The sequence below is a fragment of the Canis aureus genome, chromosome 12 (genome assembly GCF_053574225.1).
Source record: "Canis aureus isolate CA01 chromosome 12, VMU_Caureus_v.1.0, whole genome shotgun sequence".
Classification (NCBI taxonomy): Eukaryota; Metazoa; Chordata; class Mammalia; order Carnivora; family Canidae; genus Canis; species Canis aureus.
Genome location: NC_135622.1, coordinates 26244499 through 26263788, shown reverse-complemented (window position 1 = coordinate 26263788; position 19290 = coordinate 26244499). Strand labels below are relative to the sequence as shown.

Below are 19290 nucleotides of genomic sequence, written 5' to 3'. Positions count from 1 at the left end.
AAATGGCAGAGTACAAACTAATCCACCAGGTGTGAGTGACCATCCACATCACCCTTCTTCTCCCAAAAGGTATTTGAATGAAGACAAATGCATTTTAAAATAATTAATTACAGAAAATTTATATGAAAGAATTTCAGGCTATGTAGAGGCAATTTAGAGCAGATGAAAGAAATGTTAGGGCTCACTGCAGGACTATGTGTAGGCCAGTTGCCAGGTGAGCCCCCTTTGGCCAGATTTTATTCACAATCTGGAATAAAAGTGGTGAGAGTGGACAAGGGTCGTCAACAGACTTACTAAATAACCCATTTAGTAAAATCAGTTTCCACCACAAACCATTCTAACTCATTCTGTCCTCATTTAGTACAGTTGTTCACACTTTGGAAAACAGATATTTAAACATAAGAAAAATAGGGGATCCCTGGGTGGCTCAATGGTTTGGCCCCTGCCTTCAGCCCAGGGCGTGATCTTGGAGTCCTGGGATCGAGTTCCACATCGGGCTCCCTGCATGGAGTCTGCTTTTCCCTCTGCCTTGTGTCTCTGCCTCTCTCCCTCTCTATGTCTCTCATGAATAAATAAAATCTTTAAAAAAAAAAAAAGCGTATAAACATCAGAAAATATAAATCATCCTTAAAAACTTAACTAATCCCTTGACCATAGCTAAAAAGGTATTTCTGAATCAGGCAGTTACTCACCATCAGTATGATACCATGATCTATATGGTTCCCAAGATTCTACTTTATTCACATCATATTCTTACAAGAATATTATCACAACTCCAGAGAATGAGATCCAAAGCCCAGACAGATGGTCCCAATTGGAGCCCCTCTCTCAGATCATAGGAGCTCACAAGATCAATTGCCCAGACAAATATATTCAAACTTGAAAATGGAGTTCCAAATTCAGATTTCAGTAGACATGACTTTAGGAAGGGTATATCTAAGATACAAATGTAATAAACACCACATCACTAGCAAAGAATATCAGAAATTACCTGCTTTGAAAATTCCTATAATCTAGATACCAAAGCACGATGTCTGCCTTCACACATAAGAATACTGTAAGAAAAAAAAAAGAGTCCACTTTGGAAACCAGACCTGGTATTTATTTTTCTTTCGTGTTTCATAACTGCCTTTAGTCATGTAATCCTATTATTAAAAAACTAAAGAAAATCAAAGAAATAGTAATATCAAACTGCAATTTGGTAGACAAGACAGTAAAAAATAGGTGGCTGAGAAAGGAACATATGTAATTCACCAAGTCAGACCATTTGAATAGTATAATAGTATGTCATACTCTGTGGCTAATACCCTCACACCATATATTCCTTGCGAAACTCCGATACCAAGCAAAAACAATCTGTCTAAAGCAAACTCCTGCTTCAGCATTTTCTGCCAATTATTTTATCCATCTAAGATAGGCCCCAAATTCCCTAAAATGAGGCTTGCAATCACATTCCCCTTTAATTAATACCACCCCCCTCCTTTTTTGTAGGAAGATATTTTACTTTCCATCTTCTCTCTCAAATTTTGCCTATCCAACCCCTCAATCTCTGACCTGGTCCCTAAAAAGGAAACGCTCCTTCCACCTCTCCAAGTTTAGAACCTTCACTCATTCTCTACCTTCCAGTCTTTAACAAGACAAAGATTTCCTGTAACAGATGGGCAGGAAGGTGGACAGAGACAGAGGGACACAGGCACGCACACACCCCTCCCATTCCTGTACTTAAACAGCCTTGGGCCTCCTTACACTTCAGTTCACACATTTTTCTTTACACCCACTAATCTAGTTTATTTTAACTCTTTGAAGCTGCAAGCACAGAGGGTCACTGACTTCCAATAGCCAAATACAAGCTGCACAACCTCTCTTTTTCTAAGCTCCTGCCTTTTCTGCTTCCGCTGGCTCCTCCAGCTCTCTCTCCAAGAGGCGTTCAAGGTGTGGTTAGACCCTACAGTCTTTCTTCCCTGCTGCCTACGTGACCTCCTTCACTCTTCTCTGTAGAAATACTAGGAAACCATCTTCGATCATACTTTCCCCAATTCTAACCATGCATCTTTAGCCACCAGTGAACATTAAGTTCTTGATTCTGTCTTCACTAGCCCTTCAGCTTTATCTCACATGCCCCAAATCAAATTCACCAAAGCCTTCCCAGGACCCCCCATCCAACTCCACCTCGGCTTCCCCTTCACAGGCAGCCAACTCCACCTCGGCTTCCCTTCACAGGCAGCCAACTGGTCTGCTTATTTTTCCATATTAATATTTTAACTCCCATTCCCACTACGGTTGCAGGCTCACTTCTTATCTGGACTTCAAAAGTGACTGCCATGTTCAGAATAAGAGGTTTTCAGACTCCTTTATTATGGGCTAGCACTTCCCCTCCATTGAAAGGAGTCTAGAAAGAAAGATGTAGGAGAGGAAAGGAGGGGAGAGGCTCAGCTGCACCACTGTCTTCACCTCACCCTACGTAACAGCATTTCATCCCAGCTACCAAACTTTCCATAAATTGCTGTTCAGCTAGGAGTTGAGAAGGCTCCTCCAAACTCTTGAATGAACCCATTAAATAAAGTCCTTCATTTCTTGAGCAGGAGGAACACCACTATGAATATGTTACTCTAAGGATACCAGACCTTTAATGTTACTTAAAAAAAAAAAAAAAACAAAAAAAAAAAAACCCAAACCAAAAACCCTCCCCAACCAGCTTCCACAAGTTAACTTCCGCAAAGTATCTGCCCCCAGGTCCTAGAGCAATAAAGAAATAATCTAGGCAGACCACCTTCTACAGAAAATCGTGTTTTCTAAAAGGAAAACAAGTAAAAACTTGACCAGGTAAGGCAAGTATCTCACAACTTGCGCCACAATTTGCTTCAGGAAAGTTGCCTGTTCTTCCTCAGGCTACATTAGGAGAGCTGAACAGTTCGATTCGGCTCGTTTCCTAGGAATCCTGTCTGTGCTGCTGCGGAGCTAAGAGCTGCTTCCACACAAGAGTCAAATCGTGAAGTTGCAGCAACGGCTGTTCTGTTAACCCACAGCTAAGAATAACACTCGACTTTCTAATTTAAAAAAAGAACGGAAAGAAGAAGAAGAAGGGGTAAAAAAAAAAAAAAAAAAAAAAAGACTTGGAAAGTAAGTCCCCGGACCAAGGATCTGGGGCAGAAGAAGGGGCTTCCGGCACTGACCCTCTTATCAACCAGAGCCTTGGGTCCAACGCACTTAGCGCACCTTCGACCGCGGGGACCTGAGCGCGCCCGGCCGGGCGGGGGCGAGGGCCGCCCACCCCGGGACGGTGGCAGTTTGCAAGGGCCACGGACCAGCCCCCACACACGTCTAAGCCGGCTGGACCCCGTTCCGGGCTGGGTTTCCGGGTGGAGGGCGCTCACTCTTTATTGACAACGAGGTCGGGGCAGGTTCGAGGCAAATCGGGAGAAGGAACAGTCACAGGGGCAGGGGCGCGGGGTGGGGTGAGGGGTCTCCGCGTCTCGGGGGAGGCAGGGGCATCCCTCCTGGCCCGCCGGGGCCCGAGGGGCCGGGCCCTGCCCCGCGCGCCCACCCGGGCCGCCCTACCGTGGCTCTGCAGGATCTCGTGCTTGAGGCCGCCGGTGTAGTCGATAAGCTCCTCCAGGCCGCGCTCGCACAGCTGCCCGTAGCCCGAGAACTTGTGCAGCACCTTCTCCAGCTCGCGCTCCACCGTCACGCATTGATCCATCCCGGAGGCGGCGGCGGCGGCGGCGCTCGGCTCCCCGGCGCCCGGGTGTCCGCAGCCGTTCGGCCCGGGCCCGGCCGAGGCCGCGTCCTGCTCCTCGTCCCCCAGGCGGGCGGCGCGGGCGGCGCGGGCGGCGGCGGCGGCGACCGAGGCAGCGGGTGCGCTAGCCGCGGCGCCGGGGGAGCCCGGTGCAGCCCGTGCCCGCCTGCCCCATGCCCCCTCCCCCCCGCCCCCGGAGCCTCGCCGCCGATCCCGCTCGCTCTCCGCACCCGGCCCCGCGACCCTGGTCCTCGCCCGCCGCGTTCGGCTGCCCGCGGCGGCGCCGCCGATTGTTTTTGTTTTCACGGGAACCGACCGATGACCTGGTTCTCCCGGGCGGCACCAAGCGCCGCCGACCCGAGGGGTGGGGGGAGCAGCCACCCCAGCCAGGGAAAGAGGCGGCGCGGGCCGTACCAAGCACACCCTCGAGGGGGAGCCGCCTAGCGTTCGCGGGCGGAGGACGCGACGGCCGTCCGCTCACGCCGCCGCTCTAAAGGTGTGGGCAGTACCACGCGGGATGCGTGCGAGGGAGAGGGCGAGGGTGGAGCAAGAACCCAATTGGCCCGAGGAGCTCAAAAGGGAACTTTGGAGACAGCCCCGGCGCTCGCAGAGCGCTACAACTGCGCTCTCCGTAAACAAGAGGGTGGAAACCGTCCCTAACCACTCCGCCCAGAAACGGGGAAAAAGAACCAATGGGCGCGGGCGGTACGTAAGGGACCAACGTCCTCCAATCCCTGGCTGAGGCGTAAACCCTCAGCCAATCGTAGCCTAGGGGCCGAACCAACGGTCTCGCTGTTGGAGGGGGGTGACTTGGGGTGCGTACTGGGAAGCAAGTTATTTCGGGAAAGCCGGGAGGGAGAACGGGACAGAGGGGAAGGTCTGTTTTCGAAAGGAGTTCGCCCCGGTCATCATCTGTGTCCTCTCACCCGCACTCCTGGGACTACTGTTATTCCGAAGTTTGGGAAGACGGGACTCGTCGGACGGAAAACGGAGCCCGGCGGGGCGGGGGTGATGCCGGAGCACGGCCGAGGAGGGCTGCTCGGTAGCCGCGCGGGGCGGGCGCGGGGAAGGGCCCAGCGGGGCCGTCGGAGCTGCTGCGACGCTGGTGCCGCGGGGAGGTCGCGCTGCCCACCCCGCCGTGGGCCTCGGCGCCTCGGCCCCAGGGCTTGGACTCTCCCAGCCGGTAGCCGGCGCGCCGCACGGTGTGCGGGCAGCTCCACGCAGTGGAAAGCCGCGCGGGAGGGCGGCCCCGCCTGGCCCCTGCTCTCTGGCGCCTTATTCCGTCCATACGAACTGAGTCACCTCCTCCTTGGCGTAAATCCTTCCCCGACCGCCGCGGGGTCTCCAGCCTCGGCCTGTATCCCCTCGCGCACTAGGCTCCAGTGGCGTTGTTAGCTTTCCTCGGAAAGCCGCATTAGTTAATCACCTCGGGGCCTCTGCGCTTAGCTCCTCGTTGGCCTGGAAAACGCGGACACCTTTCTCATCCTTGTCTCAGTTCACTTGTCCGCTCAGAGGACCCTCCCCTGACCACCCTGATAGGTAGACCGCTCCACCTTCCTGCACTCCTCCAGTGTTGTGTCATATTTTTTGTGTATATATATCAGCCGTATCACCAGTTTTCTTTCACACCATTTGTTAAAAGCTGAAATAACCGGGTTCGATTTTTCGTTTCCTTTTCCGCCAGCCCTTCTTCAGTAAATCCCCATAAAGGCAAGCCCCTTCCCCATCTTTATCTGTGCCCGAAAGTGGTGCCTAGCAACATAGTGGGCTTTTTTTTTTTTTTTTTTTTTTGTAATTAAGGCGAAATCTTGTTGAGTCTCAATTTCCTTTTTTATAACTTGGAAATAACTGCAGTTAATAGTGCAGCATGGGATTCTTGGGAAATTAAGTGAGATATCATATGTAAACATTAATAGTAAGCAAGGAATAGCCATAGGAGAAATGGTGGTGGTTAGTATTGCCTGTTCCCAGAAGTAAATCTGAGATGGCAACCTAAAATGGAATCATGTTGATCTAGTCTCGAGTCAATTTATTCATTTCTTGGTGATTTTCAAGAGTGGCCCTAGCTATTGCTGTTATAAATCTCTTTTCCCCTCTCCACCAAACCAATTTTCTTTCTCCTCTTTCTTGGCAGATGGTCCCGATTGCTGTTTCACTGAGAAGATAAACATCCAGCTCCAGGATCCTCTGCCATTCTTCTCAGAGTATTTGTACCATCCGTTGTGAACTGTTGTCAAGTATTTGAAGGAATGAGAGTTTTTTCTACCTTCTAAGTTGCCAGCCTCGACTTGCTGGCTTCATCTCACCTTCCTCCAGACCTCCTTCCCCTCCTATATACTAGGTTCTTCCTTTCTGCTTTGAGACTGAATGGAACTGACCTACCTGGGGAATTGGGAGAGAGATGGTTTTTGTTTATCCCTTCTCAAATGCTTTCCTTTTCCTCTACTCTTCACTGCTAAACTGCCCAGACAAACCTTTTCACTTTTTCCTCCCTGACCTCCTTGATAAGCTCTTTCTTTTCTCAGTATTTTTTTTTTCCTCGAGCTCACCGCTACACAAGAAAATTCTGACTTACTCTCACCTGTAAAATTCTCCCTTGACATTGCCCTGGTAAAATAATTCAGTCACACCTTCTCCCTTTCTGGCTCATTTAGCCGTCTATGTGGGTGGGTATTTGCCTCAGGTTTTATCCTCAACCTCTTTTTCCTTTACCTGCTGTCCTGGGACAACACATTACAATTTCCCCTCTCCAGCCATAATCTGCCTCATAAACTCTAGCTTCACATTCCCTCCAACCACCAAGACAGCATCATCCAGAGGACTCATTACCTCCAAGCAACATACTAAAAAAAGTGCACTATTTCTTTTCAAAATCAACTTTATTCCCTTTGACTCCTCTGTTTTTTGTCAGCATTACCTTATGTTTGTCAGCATTACCTTAACTCCTAGCTACAGCTACCACTTCTCCATCCTTATCTTTTGTTGAGTAACTTCTATACCCAACATGGGGCTTGAACTCAACCCCAAGATCAAGAGTCTCTTGCCCCACCGACTAAAGTTGGGTATCCCTCCATCCTCATCTTTAACTTACCTGCAGGACTCTCAACCCTTTATCAAATGCCTCGACTCCACTAACTTGTTTACATTGCTACCCATCTCCATCCTTCCCAAGATCCTTTTGCTAATTCAACTGCCTTCATTCACTCCCAGAATATTGATATTCCTCAGGATTTTGTCCTCATCAGTATCCCCAGGGATACAGATTATCTTCTCCCTTTTTTATTCATCTTCCACATGTAGTCAAACATCAAGTTCTATTGAGTCTAATTTCCTAATGTCCTAATGTGGCTTTTTACTTCTGCATCCTCATCATTTGTAGCTTTGAGATATTTCTAAGATAATTGCTTCTCTTACCCCTACAGTGCCACCAAATGAATCTTTATTCTCCTCAAAAGGTTGTTATAGTAATTAAATGAGGTAATCTATCTAAAGCATTCAACATAATGCCTGACGACATAAGAGTTATTATCCACTGATCAGAAATAATCATACAAATAGCAAACTATGTTGTACACCTGAAACTAATATGTTATATATCAATTATACCTCAATTAAGAAAAAATAAAGAACCAATTACCCCCCATTACCTACAGCTTCAAATCATAACTCTCAGCTGGATTGTCTGCCCAGTGTAGCAACCCATCACAATCCCCCCATCCAAAGACTGGACACTTTCACATTTTTAGAGTGAAGTGAGCATAGTTCACACATGTTTTTTCCTCTCCTGGAATGCCTTTCTTTGTCCAAAGCCATTCAAATCCTCCCCTTTCTTCAAGTAACAAGTCCCAACTTTTCTGATACCTTCTAAATCTTGGCCTGCATTCTTCAGTATGGTAAATCACCAACTGTATGTAGCTTTTAAAATTAAATAAAATTAGAAATTCAGTTCCTCAGTTCTACAGACCACATTTCAAGTACTCAGTAACCACATGTGATTAGTGGCTACGTGCTAATCCATCACTGTAGAAAGTTATTTTGAAAAGTGCTGATCTAGAACGTGACCACAGTACAGTTACCAGCCAATCCTTGAACTGCTATAGGACCTCTGTGTTAAGTCATTTAATTCCTAAGTCTCTTCTTGTTTAACTTCTCCAGTTTGTTTACTCAATTAGATTGTTAGCTCCTAGATCCGGGCTGACTTTTCTTTTTCTCCCATATGACAATCAGCATAGAAAAAGTGCTTTAGGTATTTGTTAAAGGAAAGAGCATAATAAGAGAAGAGCCTTCAGGGCGCCTGGCTAGCTCAGTTGGTAGAACATGTGACTCTTGATCTCAGGGTTGTGAGTTCAAGCCCCATGTTGGGTGTAGAGATTACTTAAAATCTTTAAAAAAAGAGAAGAGGCTTCAAATTTACCCAAAGAGAAAAATAGTACTTGTAAGGGCAGAGAGCTCTACGTTCCCTCCATAGTTTGTATTGGCCCTTCCTATAGTGCATAATTGCTTTAAGCCTTTATGATTTCTCAGAGGAGAGTCTCTAGAAGCAAAAGGGGGAAAAATCAGTTTTCAGAGCAACTGCAAATTATTTTTCTGTGGTTGCATTTTCACCACACAATAAAAAAGAATTCCTACAAAAACACAAAACCCCACTCCAGTATCAAATGAACTCCTGCCCCCATACTCTGTTTAATCTGGAGAACCTCTCATTTGCGGTCCTTCTGGACTTTGCTCTGGTCCTGCTTTTCATTTTAAATTTGATTCTCTGTCACATTTATGCAACTATTAATTGAAAGAAAAGGAAAAGAAAACCTTTGTCTTATGACTAAAATACATATTCATCATAAGGAAATTAGAAAAAGAAATAATACATAAATTATAATCTCATGAAATCCCAGAAACCAGAAAAAAATTAATTTTAACATTTTAACATTTGGAGTGAATTTCCAGAGTTTTTCCTGTGTATACGCATATACCCATATGTGCATTTTCATAAAAACTAGGTCTTTTTATGTACATTTTGTAAACTGCTTTTGTGGTCCACTTCACAACTTTTCTCTAACAGCAACAAAAGTTTTTAGGACTGCCTTTTTTTTTTTTAATGTAATCTCAACACTCAACATGGGGCTTGAACTCACAACCCCAAGATCAAGAGTCACAAGCTCTTTGACTGAACCAGCCAGGCACTCCAGAACTGCTTTTGACATCTTTTGAAATGTTTAATAGCTGTTGCACATTACTAGAACTTAGCACTCACCCTTATTCAACATATCTCATATTTATATTTTTCACTTTCATTTATTCTTTGAAATCTGAAACTACATAGAGGCAAGATAGAAAAAGTCAAAATTTCATCTTTCCAATTTGAGAATTTATTTTAAAAACTGCTTTAAAAATGTACTGTTATGCAAAATACATTTTTGATAACGGTAAGAAAGACTTTATAAAAAAAGACCTTGAGGAAAAGAGCTTGTTAATTACTTACTGTTCTAGCTCACAGCTAACATAAAAGAGTAAACTGACAAAATGTGTAATGAAATACTGAATTACACAAAATAGTAGTCCTCATCTCTTAAGTCAATTTTCATCATTTTCAAATAAAAAAAATCTCCACACATTTCTGGGAATTGTTGCTAAGACCAGTTTAACAAATGAGTAACAGTACAACCACAAGCAAAAAAAAAAAAAAAAAAAATACTGTGAATGTTTTCCACTTTGTTTATGTCTTCTGTGTGGTTTGGGGCAGATTGCCACTTAAATGCCTCTTTGCTGGCTGGCTAGATGATACTTACCTGCCATTATGACCTGCTGTTAGGAATTGGATGGGCAGTGGTGACAATAACTTTTTCTTCTGTATCCACTACCCCTGTGTTTCAACCCCACTAATGTTTGTCAAAAGACAGCCTCTCTGTCACTAGCAAAACCTAACCCCAGTGTAGCCTTCCTCACTTTTGGAGGCCAGGGCACTTTGATTGGTTGCCCACCAATTAAGCTACCCCCTTATATATCTCTGTAAGTATGGTATGCAGGCTTTGCCCTCATATATGGTACCAAACCTGTATGGAAGTATTTATACCTTTTGGATCTGTTCTTCACCTCCCTGTGTTTTACTGGCCCAAATCTTTTTCCTTCTGGAATCTGGGGTGTCTTTCTATACTTTATTTCCTGCTCACTCTTTTGTGTACTTTACTGGGTATAGCAAGAAGGGTGCTAACACTGAAGTAATTCATTCAACTCCTCCCAACCTAAGTTTCTTTATCTATAAAGTGAGAAGCTTGCAATAGGTGACCTTTTAGGTCCTTCCAGTTTTAAAATTATAGAGATGCCAAGATTTATTAAGCAGCATGTGAGGTGTGACACAACCAAACAGGAATGAACATAGGCACCCTCTCCACTTTTGAAAGCTTTGAGTCTGAATCATTATTTCCTCATGGAAATGCAGTGTTGTTGTTGGTTAGGTTTTGTTTTTGTTTTTGCTTTATTTATCCCTCATTATAATAGTAACTACCTACCATTTATTGAGTGCTTACATTATGCCAGGCACTTTGCTTTAAATGTGATTATCCAAAGCAACCTTTTGGAGTAAATATTATTATATTTGTCCCCATTTTACAGATGAAGAAACTGAGGTGTGACGGGGTTAAGTAATTTCTCCAGGATTACACGAATAAGACATGGTAAGAGCTGGAATTTGAATTTTTTTTTAAGATTTTATTTATTTATTTATTCATGAGAGACAGAGAGAGGCAGAGACAAGCAGAGGGAGAAGCAGGCTCCATGCAGGAAGCCCCACGTGGGACTCGATCCCAGGACTCCAGGATCGCGCCCTGGGCCAAAGGCAGGCGCTAAACCGTTGAGCCACCCAGGGTCCCCGGAATTTGAATTTGAATCTGTCTGACTCTAAGTCCATAAGCCACTATGCCTCAAAAAGCCAAAATTACACTTTGTACTTACTTGATAAGTACAAGATTTCTGCTAGAACAGAGGCTCATTTACCCTAGGTTGTGTGGTTTGGTATCAGGAGCTCAGGGCTAAGAGGCACAAAAATTGTAATTAACACTTCTACTTATCAACTTTTCAACTTTAGGCAAGAACTTAAACAAGCAGCCTTTCTTTTTTTTAATAACAATATCTGTTCTACCTACCTTGAAGCATTGTTGAGAGAAACATACATATATATATTTATAAAGTAATATGAATATACTTTATATAATAAATGTATACATTTCATTAGTAAATATATAAGAGCATGTGCATATATACATTATATATGTAAAGTGCTCTATAAACCATTAAGCCCTATAAGAACTTAGGGTGCTATTATTTCCTCTTATTATGTATGCATTTGATTCATCTGTTTATGCATCTGTTCAGAGTCTGGGCTGTAAATTGCTAAAATACAAGATTCATGACTTTTGACAACTTTGGGGAGATTCCAGGTAGTAAACTAAGCTAATGTTTTAAAATGGCCTTTTAAGGAAACTTTCAGTTCAACTAACATGAAGTAATCCCATTCCTCTAGGTTGTCCCTAAAAAGCCCTAGAAATAGTACAAAAAACAAGCATAGTAATAGTTTGGAAGGTAGAAAGAAATTGTGCTACATAGGAATCTGGATACTTGAAGAATGATACACAATGATAAATTTCCAGGTTTCTTTATTTCCTCTTAGATCTCAAACAGGGCAATACAGAATCCTCCAATGCAGCATTATGAACAGGCACAAACAATAAAAGCTCCAAGAAAAGTCTGTTTTCCCTAGACAAAGGATGGAAAAAAGAGTAGCCTCACAATGGAGAGCCTTATTGGCAATTCTGTCCTACTCCGGCCAAATACAGAAAAACTACACCCTCTAATCCTAGCATGGTTTCAGCAGAGCTGAGCAAGGAGTTAATTTTCCATTCAACCCTCCCTAATGATGTACATGAGAGGCAGCATTCCAGTTCCCCTGCAGGATGGTTTTGGCAGGGCTGGAGTGGGGAGCTGACCTTCCATCTCCTGCCTGGCAAAAGCAGGTGGTGCTCCAGTTTCCCCAGCAGGCAGTATCAGCAAAGAGAGGGGAGCTGAGTTTATACCCTGACTCAGATGCAACAAGACAGAGTTGGTGCCCCACTTTCACTGTGAAGTTGCCAGTGGAGTAAGGGGGGAGCTGAACTTCCACCCCACCCATTTGCAACCAGGCGGTGTGAGTCAGTGCTTCACTTTTGCCAAGGTGGTATTGGCAGGGCTCAGAGAGAAGCTAAACATACACACCCAGCAGCCCATGTGCTAAATCTCAACAGGAAACTTCCTGCTTTAAAAGTAAATTAAAAAATTGATTGATTGATTGATTGATTAAATAGAATCCAGAGCTCCATAATCTAATATCTAAAATGTTCAAGATACAAAAAAAAAAAAAATCACTCATCCAAGAACCCAGAAAATCACAACATGAATGAGAAAAGACAATCAAAAGATGCCAATAATGAGATGAATCAAATGTTGGAATTCTCTGATAATTATGTTAAAGCAGCTATCATAGAAATACTTCATCAATAATTTACAAATACTCTTGAAACAAATTGAAAGTAAATATTTCAGCAAAAAAATGGAAGTTATAAAAACATTATATAGGAATTATAGAACTGAAAAATATATAAGTGAAATAAAAAAACCTACCATAAGGGCTTGATAATAGAGTGAAGATAACAGATGGTAGAACTTGAGGAACAGACCAATGGAACTTACTCAAGCTGAATAACTGGATAAAATTGTCTAGAATAAAATGAATGGAATCTCAGACTATGGGATATTAAAGTAACAATCATATCATTGTAGTCACTGGAGGAGAGTGAGAGGAGAACTGAAAAAATACTCAAAGAAATAATATCTGAAAACTTCCCTAACTTGGCAAAAGACATAAAACTGCAAATTCAAGAAGTTAAATTGCAAAAAAGACAAGCCCAGAGGAATCCACTCCAAAACATACAACAGTTAAACTTCTGAAAACTAAACACAAAATATTTTGATAGCAGCCAGCAAGAAATGGCATTACTTATAGGGGAACATCAATATGAATCATAGCAGATTTCTCACCTAAGGTCCTATGGAGGCCAAAAGAAGTGGCACAATATTTTTCAAGTATTAAAAGGATTGTCAACCCAAAATCCTATGTCCAGTGAAATAACCTTCAATGATAAAATGAAGATCAAAAAAATTCTCAGATGGGGCAGCCCCGGTGGCACAGCGGTTTAGTGCCGCCTGCAGCCCGGGGTGTGATCCTGGAGACCCGGGATCGAGTCTCACTTTGGGCTCCCTGCATGGAGCCTGCTTCTCTTTCTGCCTGTGCCTCTGCCTCTCTTTTGCTCTCTCTGAATAAATACATAAATAAATAAATAAATTAATTAATAAATAAATAAATCTTTAAAAAAAATTCTCAGATGAAGGAAAACTAAGAGAATTTGTTGCACCAAAAAAGAATTTTTTTTTAAGTGGGCTCCACACCGAGGTGTTTTTTTTTTTTTAAGTGGGCTCCACAGGACTTGAACTCATAACCACTGAGGTCAAGACCTGGACACTTAACTGAATGAGCCACCCAGTTGTCCCAAGAATATTTTCTAAACAGAAAGGAAAATGATGAAAGAAGAAAACTTGGAACATCAGGAAGAAAGAAGAACATAATAAAAAATATTGGTATATACAATAGACTCTTGAATTTTATAAATTCCTAAATTGATAACTGAAGCAAAAATTAGAACACTATTTTATAAGGTTCTAAATGTATGTCGAGTAAATATTTAAGACAATTATACTATAAACAGGAAGGTTAAGGACATAAAGGGAGTTAAGGTTTCTATATTTAACATGAACTTGTAAAATAGTGACACAGTAGTCTGTGACACATATACATAGTGTAATACCTAGAGCAACCACTAAAAAAACTATACAACAGGTAAAATTAAAAAGTACTAGAGATAGGAGATCCCTGGGTGGCTCAGCGGTTTAGCGCCCAGGATGTGATCCTGGAGTCCTGGGATCAAGTCCCACATTGGGTTCCCCTCATGGAGCCTGCTTCTCCCTCTGCCTCTATCTCTGCTTCTGTCTCTGTGTCTCTCATGAGTGAATAAACAAAATCTTTTTTTAAAAAAAGTACTATGATAAAGAGGAAGTGGGGAGTTACTGTTTCGTTTGAGATTAAAGATGCTAGACATGGATAGTGATATTTGTTTTTTTTTAAGAATTTATTTATTTATTCATGACAGACAGAGAGAGAGGCAGAGACACAGGCAGAGGGAGAGAAGCAGGCTCCATGCCGGGAGCCCAATGTGGGACCAATCCCAGGTCTCCAGGATCACACCCTGGGCCAAAAGCGGCGCCAAATCGCGGGCCACCGGGGCTGCCGGGATAGTGATATTTGCACAACATTGTGAATGTACTTAATGCTCCTGAATTATATACTTAGAAATGTTTTAAAATGGTAAATTTTATGTTGTGCATATTTTACCAAAAATAGGTAAATTTAAAAAACATAAATGGTGATCCATTTTGCAATATATATCAAATCAATACATTATACACCTTAAACTTACATAGTGTTAAATGTCAATTTTATCTCAAAGTTGGGGGAAACTCTATAGATAAATCAAAATAGAATTTTCAAAATAAAATTCTTTTAGATTTTATTTATTTATTTGATAGAGAGCCAGAGAGCACAAGTGAGGGAAGTGACAGGCAGAGGGAAAGGGAGAAGCAGGCTCTCAGTTGAGCAGAGCCTGACCCAGGGCTTGGCTCCAGGACCCTGGGATCATGACCTGAGCTGAAGACAGATGCTTAGCCAACTGAGCCACCCAGATGCCCCTCAAAATAGAATTTTCAAAAATGTTCAAGTAACACAGAATGGCAGGAAAAAGGAAACTACAGAAATGGAAAACAAAAAGTATACACAGAAAACAAAATAGCACATTTAAGTTGTAACATATCAATAATTGCATTAAATGTTAATAGCCTAAATACACCAATCAAAAGGTGAAATTGGCAGAATGGATTTAAAAATGTGACCTAATTATATATGATGTCTACAATAAGCTCATTTCAAATATGTTATCGGCAATGAAAGGAATTTAAAACCAAATATCATATGAACATTAAAGAAATGTGTGCTGCCATGAGTGGCTGACTTTATATTAATATCACCTATAGAAGACTTAAGAGCAAAGAAAATTACCAGAGATAGAGATGGCCATATTGTGATAAAAGGGTCAATTCACCAAGATGACATGACAATTCAAAATAGGTATGCACCAGACAACAGAGCTGCAAACAAAATGTGAAACAAAAACTGAAAGAACTAGAAGAAATAGAAAAATTCACAATAATAGTTGGAGACTTCAACACAACTGATGGAACAACTAGACAGAAAATCAGCAAGGATATAAAAGAACACCAACAGGGGCGCCTGGGTGGCTCAGCCGTTGAGCTTCTGCCTTCAGCCCAGGTCGTGATCCCAGGGTCTGGGATCGAGTCTCACATCGCATTCCCCACAGGGAACCTGCTTCTCCCTCTGCCTGTGTCTCTGCATCTCTCTCCGTGTCTCTCATGAATAAATAAATCTTTTTTAAAAATAAAAAATAAATAGAAGAACACCAACAGCCAGCAGGATCTGGTCAACATTTATAGAATACTTCACCCAATAACAACAAAACACATATTCTTATCAAGTGCTCATGGACATATACCAAGATAGACCATTTCCTGAGTCATAAAACAATTCTCGGGCAGCCTTGGTGGCTTAGCGGTTTAGCGCTGCCTTCAGCCCAGGGCGTGATCCTGGAGACCTGGGATCGAGTCCCATGTCGGGCTCCCTGCATGGAGCCTCCTTCTCTCTCTGCCTGTGTCTCTGCCTTTCTCTCTCTCTCTCTCTCTCTCTCTCTGTGTCTAATAAATAAATAAATCTTTTTTAAAAATAAAAATAATAAAACAATTCTCACTCAAATAAAATTATACTATGTTTTCCATGCACAATGGAATCAAACTAGAAATAAATAACAGAAAGCTAATAGGAAAATCTCTAAATACTTGTAACTAAACAACACATTTCTGAGTAATGCATAGTCAAAGAAACTCTCACCTAAAGGACCTCAGAAAAGAAGTGCAAAACAGACTCAAAGCAAGCAGAGTAAAGAAATAATAAATATAAAAGGAGACATCAATAAAACTGAAAATAGAAAAACAATGGGGAAAATCTATAGAAGAAAATTAACCTCTAGCAAGACTGACAAAGAATAAAAGAAGACGCTAATTAGAAATACCAGGGATGAAACAGGAAATATCACTACAGACCCTGCTGACATCAAAAAGCTAACAAGGCAGTAGTACTTCAACTCTATACGTATAAATTCAACAATTTAGATGAAATGAACTATTTCCTCAATAAACACTTAACTACTACAACTCACTCAATATTAAGTAGATTATTTGAATGGTTCTAAGGCTTTTAAGGAAATTGAATTCATGATTTTGGAACTCTCGAGAAAGAAATCTCTAGACCCACATGGTTTCACTGGAAAATTCTGCCAAATCTTTCAACGGTAACTAATGCCAATTCCATACAACTCTTCCAGTTTAAAATATGAGAATGCTTCTCAGCTCATTCTCTGAAGCTAGTCTTACCCTGACCACAAAACCAGATAATGACAGCCAAAAGAAAATTATGGACCAATATCTCACGAATTTAGTTGCAAAAAATACACAATCGTAATTGATTCCAGCACTATATAAAAAGATTCATGTATCACAATGTAGAGGAGTTTGTTTCAGGAATACAAGGTTGGCTCAGCGTTCAAAAGTCAATATAATCATATCAACAGGCTAAAGAAGAAAAATCACATAATCATATGAGTTGCAGAAAAGACATTCGATAACATTCAATACTCATTCATGATTAAAAGCCTTAGTAAGCTAGGAATAAGGGGTAACTCCTCAACTTGTTAAAGAATATCTACAAAAACCTACAGCTAACACAGCTACTGGTGCCAGCCTAAATGCTTTTCCTTAAGATGTCCTAGAATATCTACTCTCACTACCTAGTGAAGTGGCAGAAAGTTCTAGCCAGTTCAGCAAAGCAAGAAAACTAAAAGGCATGGCCTACAGATCAGGAAGGAGGAAATAATTTTGTCCCTATCTGCCAATGACATTAGTGTCTATATAGAAAATTCCAAGGAATCTATATACACAATCCCAGAACTTAATAAATGAGTTCAGCAAGGTCACAAGACACAAAATCAAATCACAAAAAGCAATTGTATTTCTATATACTAACAACATCAGTTGAGGAAACAAATGTAAAACACAATGTCATTTATAATGCTCCAAAGAAAAATGCTTAGGTATAAATATTATGAAATATATACAGGATCTGTATTCTGAAAATCACAAAAAACTGATGAAAGAAAGAAAAGAATATTTAAATAAATGGATAAATATATTGTGTTCATGAATTGGAAGACTCAGTATAATAAAGATGTTAATTGTCCTCAATTTGATTAATGCAATTCTGATCAAAAATCTCAGCAAGGTATTTTGTAACACAGGCAATTTTGCTGTAAAAGTAATATGTATAAGTAGAAGAGCTATAATAACTAAAACAACTTTGAAAAAGGAGAATAAAAAAGGAGTCACTCTGTCCAGTTAAATCTCAATATATAATGAGTAGCCACGATTGTATGGTATTGGCATAGGAATATACACATAGATCAATGAAATAGAATAGAGAAGCCAAAAATAGGCTGACACAAATATGCCCAAGTGATTTTTTTTTAAGTGCAAAAGAAATCAATAGAGGAAGGATAGCCTTTTCAGGAAATAGGTTCATAAAATAATTGGGCCTCCCAAGAAAATCTTAATGTAAGTCTCACACTTTTTACAAAAATTATCTCAAAATAGATTACTGACTTACATGTCAAACAGGTAAGGTAAACTATAAAACTTAAAAATAGGCAGAATCATTGGGACTTAGCACTGAGCAAAGATATTTTAGATTTGACACCAAAAGCACAATCCATAAAATGAAAAATTGATAAGCCGAACTTCATCAAAATTGAGAACTTCTGCTCTGTGAAAGATCCTGTAAAGAGAATGAAAAAGACAAACTATAGAGTGAGAGAAATCGCAAACTGCGGATCTGCCAAAGGACTTGTATCTAGACTATGTAAAGAACTCTCTAAAGTCAACACTAAAAAATCAAACAATCCGGTCAGAAAAAGATAAAGGATGTGAACATACTTATCACTGAAGAGGGTATACAGATGACAGATAAGCACATACAATGCTCACAGAAGTTTTATTTGTGATAGTCCCCAAAAGAAAACAACACCAATGTCCTTCAAAGTTTACGGGTTAAAAAAACAAAACAAAACTAACAAAACTGTGGTATAGTCATACATAGAATATTACTCAGCAATAAAAAGGAATGAACTATTAATACACACAGTGCCATGGATGACTTTTAAGGAAATTATACTGAGTGGAAGAAAAAAAACCAGTCTCAAAAGCTTCTTTTTATATTACATTCTTGAATAATAAAATTACAGAGATGGAAAACAGATTGAAGGCTGCCAGGGATTGACAATAGTAGAAGGGACACTGCTGTGGCTGCAAAAGACTTACATGAGGGATCTTTGTGATGGAACTCTTCTGTATCTTGACTGTGGTGGCCACACAAAATTGCATAGGAATTTGCATGAACACACACACAAGTGCTTGTGAAACTCATGGAAACTTAATACATTCAGTGAATTGCACCAGCATTAATTTTCTACTTGCAATATTGCATTATGAAGGATCTCTCTGCATTATTTCTTAAAACTGCATGTGAATCTACAATTATCTCAAAAAGTTTTTTTAATTTGCTTTTGAGGATAATTATGATAATGAAAGGGAAAGGCAACCACTCCTTTCATGTCCACAATTATATCTACAGACACTTCTCTTTGTTTTTAGGTTTACTTTTTCCAGTGATTAATTCTGAGTTATGTTTAATACCCCTTTTTCTCTCCTCTCCATTTTTCCTGTCAAATAATCAGTAGATTATTTGGAACTGATGCAAGATTATTTAGAGTTACATTTCAGTATAGAGTGTAGAGACTTGTGGTTCTCAAACCTATGACTGATCTTCCTCATCATCCCAAAGGCAGGGAGAGCATGTTGGGTACTCTCTAGTAGAGAGCACACGGAAAGTCTGTAAAGAGTGTGTTTTTATTGCTACAAAAGACAAATGCCTCCATTATTAATCCTCTAAGTCACCTATGTGTTGAAATGAGTGGGGAGATTTTTCGCTTGATTCATTCTAATAGCTCCCTTTGCCGTTGGTTGAGAATCCAGCATTACTCTTTTCTAAAAAGAGTCATGGCTTATTAGAATTCAGAGAACATAGTGTTTACCAATAGGAATAAAGGTCAGAATATGAAGAACAACCACATAATTGATTACAAACATTTGAAAGGAATAGTAACATATGTCTTTGGCAAGTACAATATTGTTTTGTGCTTCTGTACCTTAGCGTATGCTATTCCGTCTGTCTGGAATGC

General features: G+C 41.0%; 1 protein-coding gene and 2 long non-coding RNA genes across 6 annotated transcripts in view; 2 read left to right on the top strand and 1 right to left on the bottom strand.

Annotated features, from left to right (window-relative positions):
• RMND5A (required for meiotic nuclear division 5 homolog A) overlaps positions 1-3791 on the bottom strand; it is a 63451-nt gene extending 59660 nt beyond the window's left edge. For all 4 annotated transcript variants that reach the window (XM_077843187.1, XM_077843188.1, XM_077843189.1 and 1 more), the window contains exon 1: positions 3559-3791. In XM_077843187.1, the coding sequence (XP_077699313.1) occupies positions 3559-3700 (142 nt within the window). In that variant the 5' untranslated portion in view covers positions 3701-3791. The remainder of the gene's footprint in view (positions 1-3558) is intronic.
• A 763-nt stretch (positions 3792-4554) lies between these two features.
• LOC144280796 (uncharacterized) lies at positions 4555-9438 on the top strand. The gene is made up of 2 exons (XR_013349208.1): positions 4555-5275; positions 5871-9438. It is a non-coding gene; the product is annotated as an uncharacterized LOC144280796 (long non-coding RNA).
• Positions 9439-10343: 905 nt separating this feature from the next.
• LOC144280797 (uncharacterized) overlaps positions 10344-19290 on the top strand; it is a 33935-nt gene continuing 24988 nt past the window's right edge. Inside the window, exon 1 of the long non-coding RNA XR_013349209.1 lies at positions 10344-10407. This is a non-coding gene — a long non-coding RNA (uncharacterized LOC144280797). The remainder of the gene's footprint in view (positions 10408-19290) is intronic.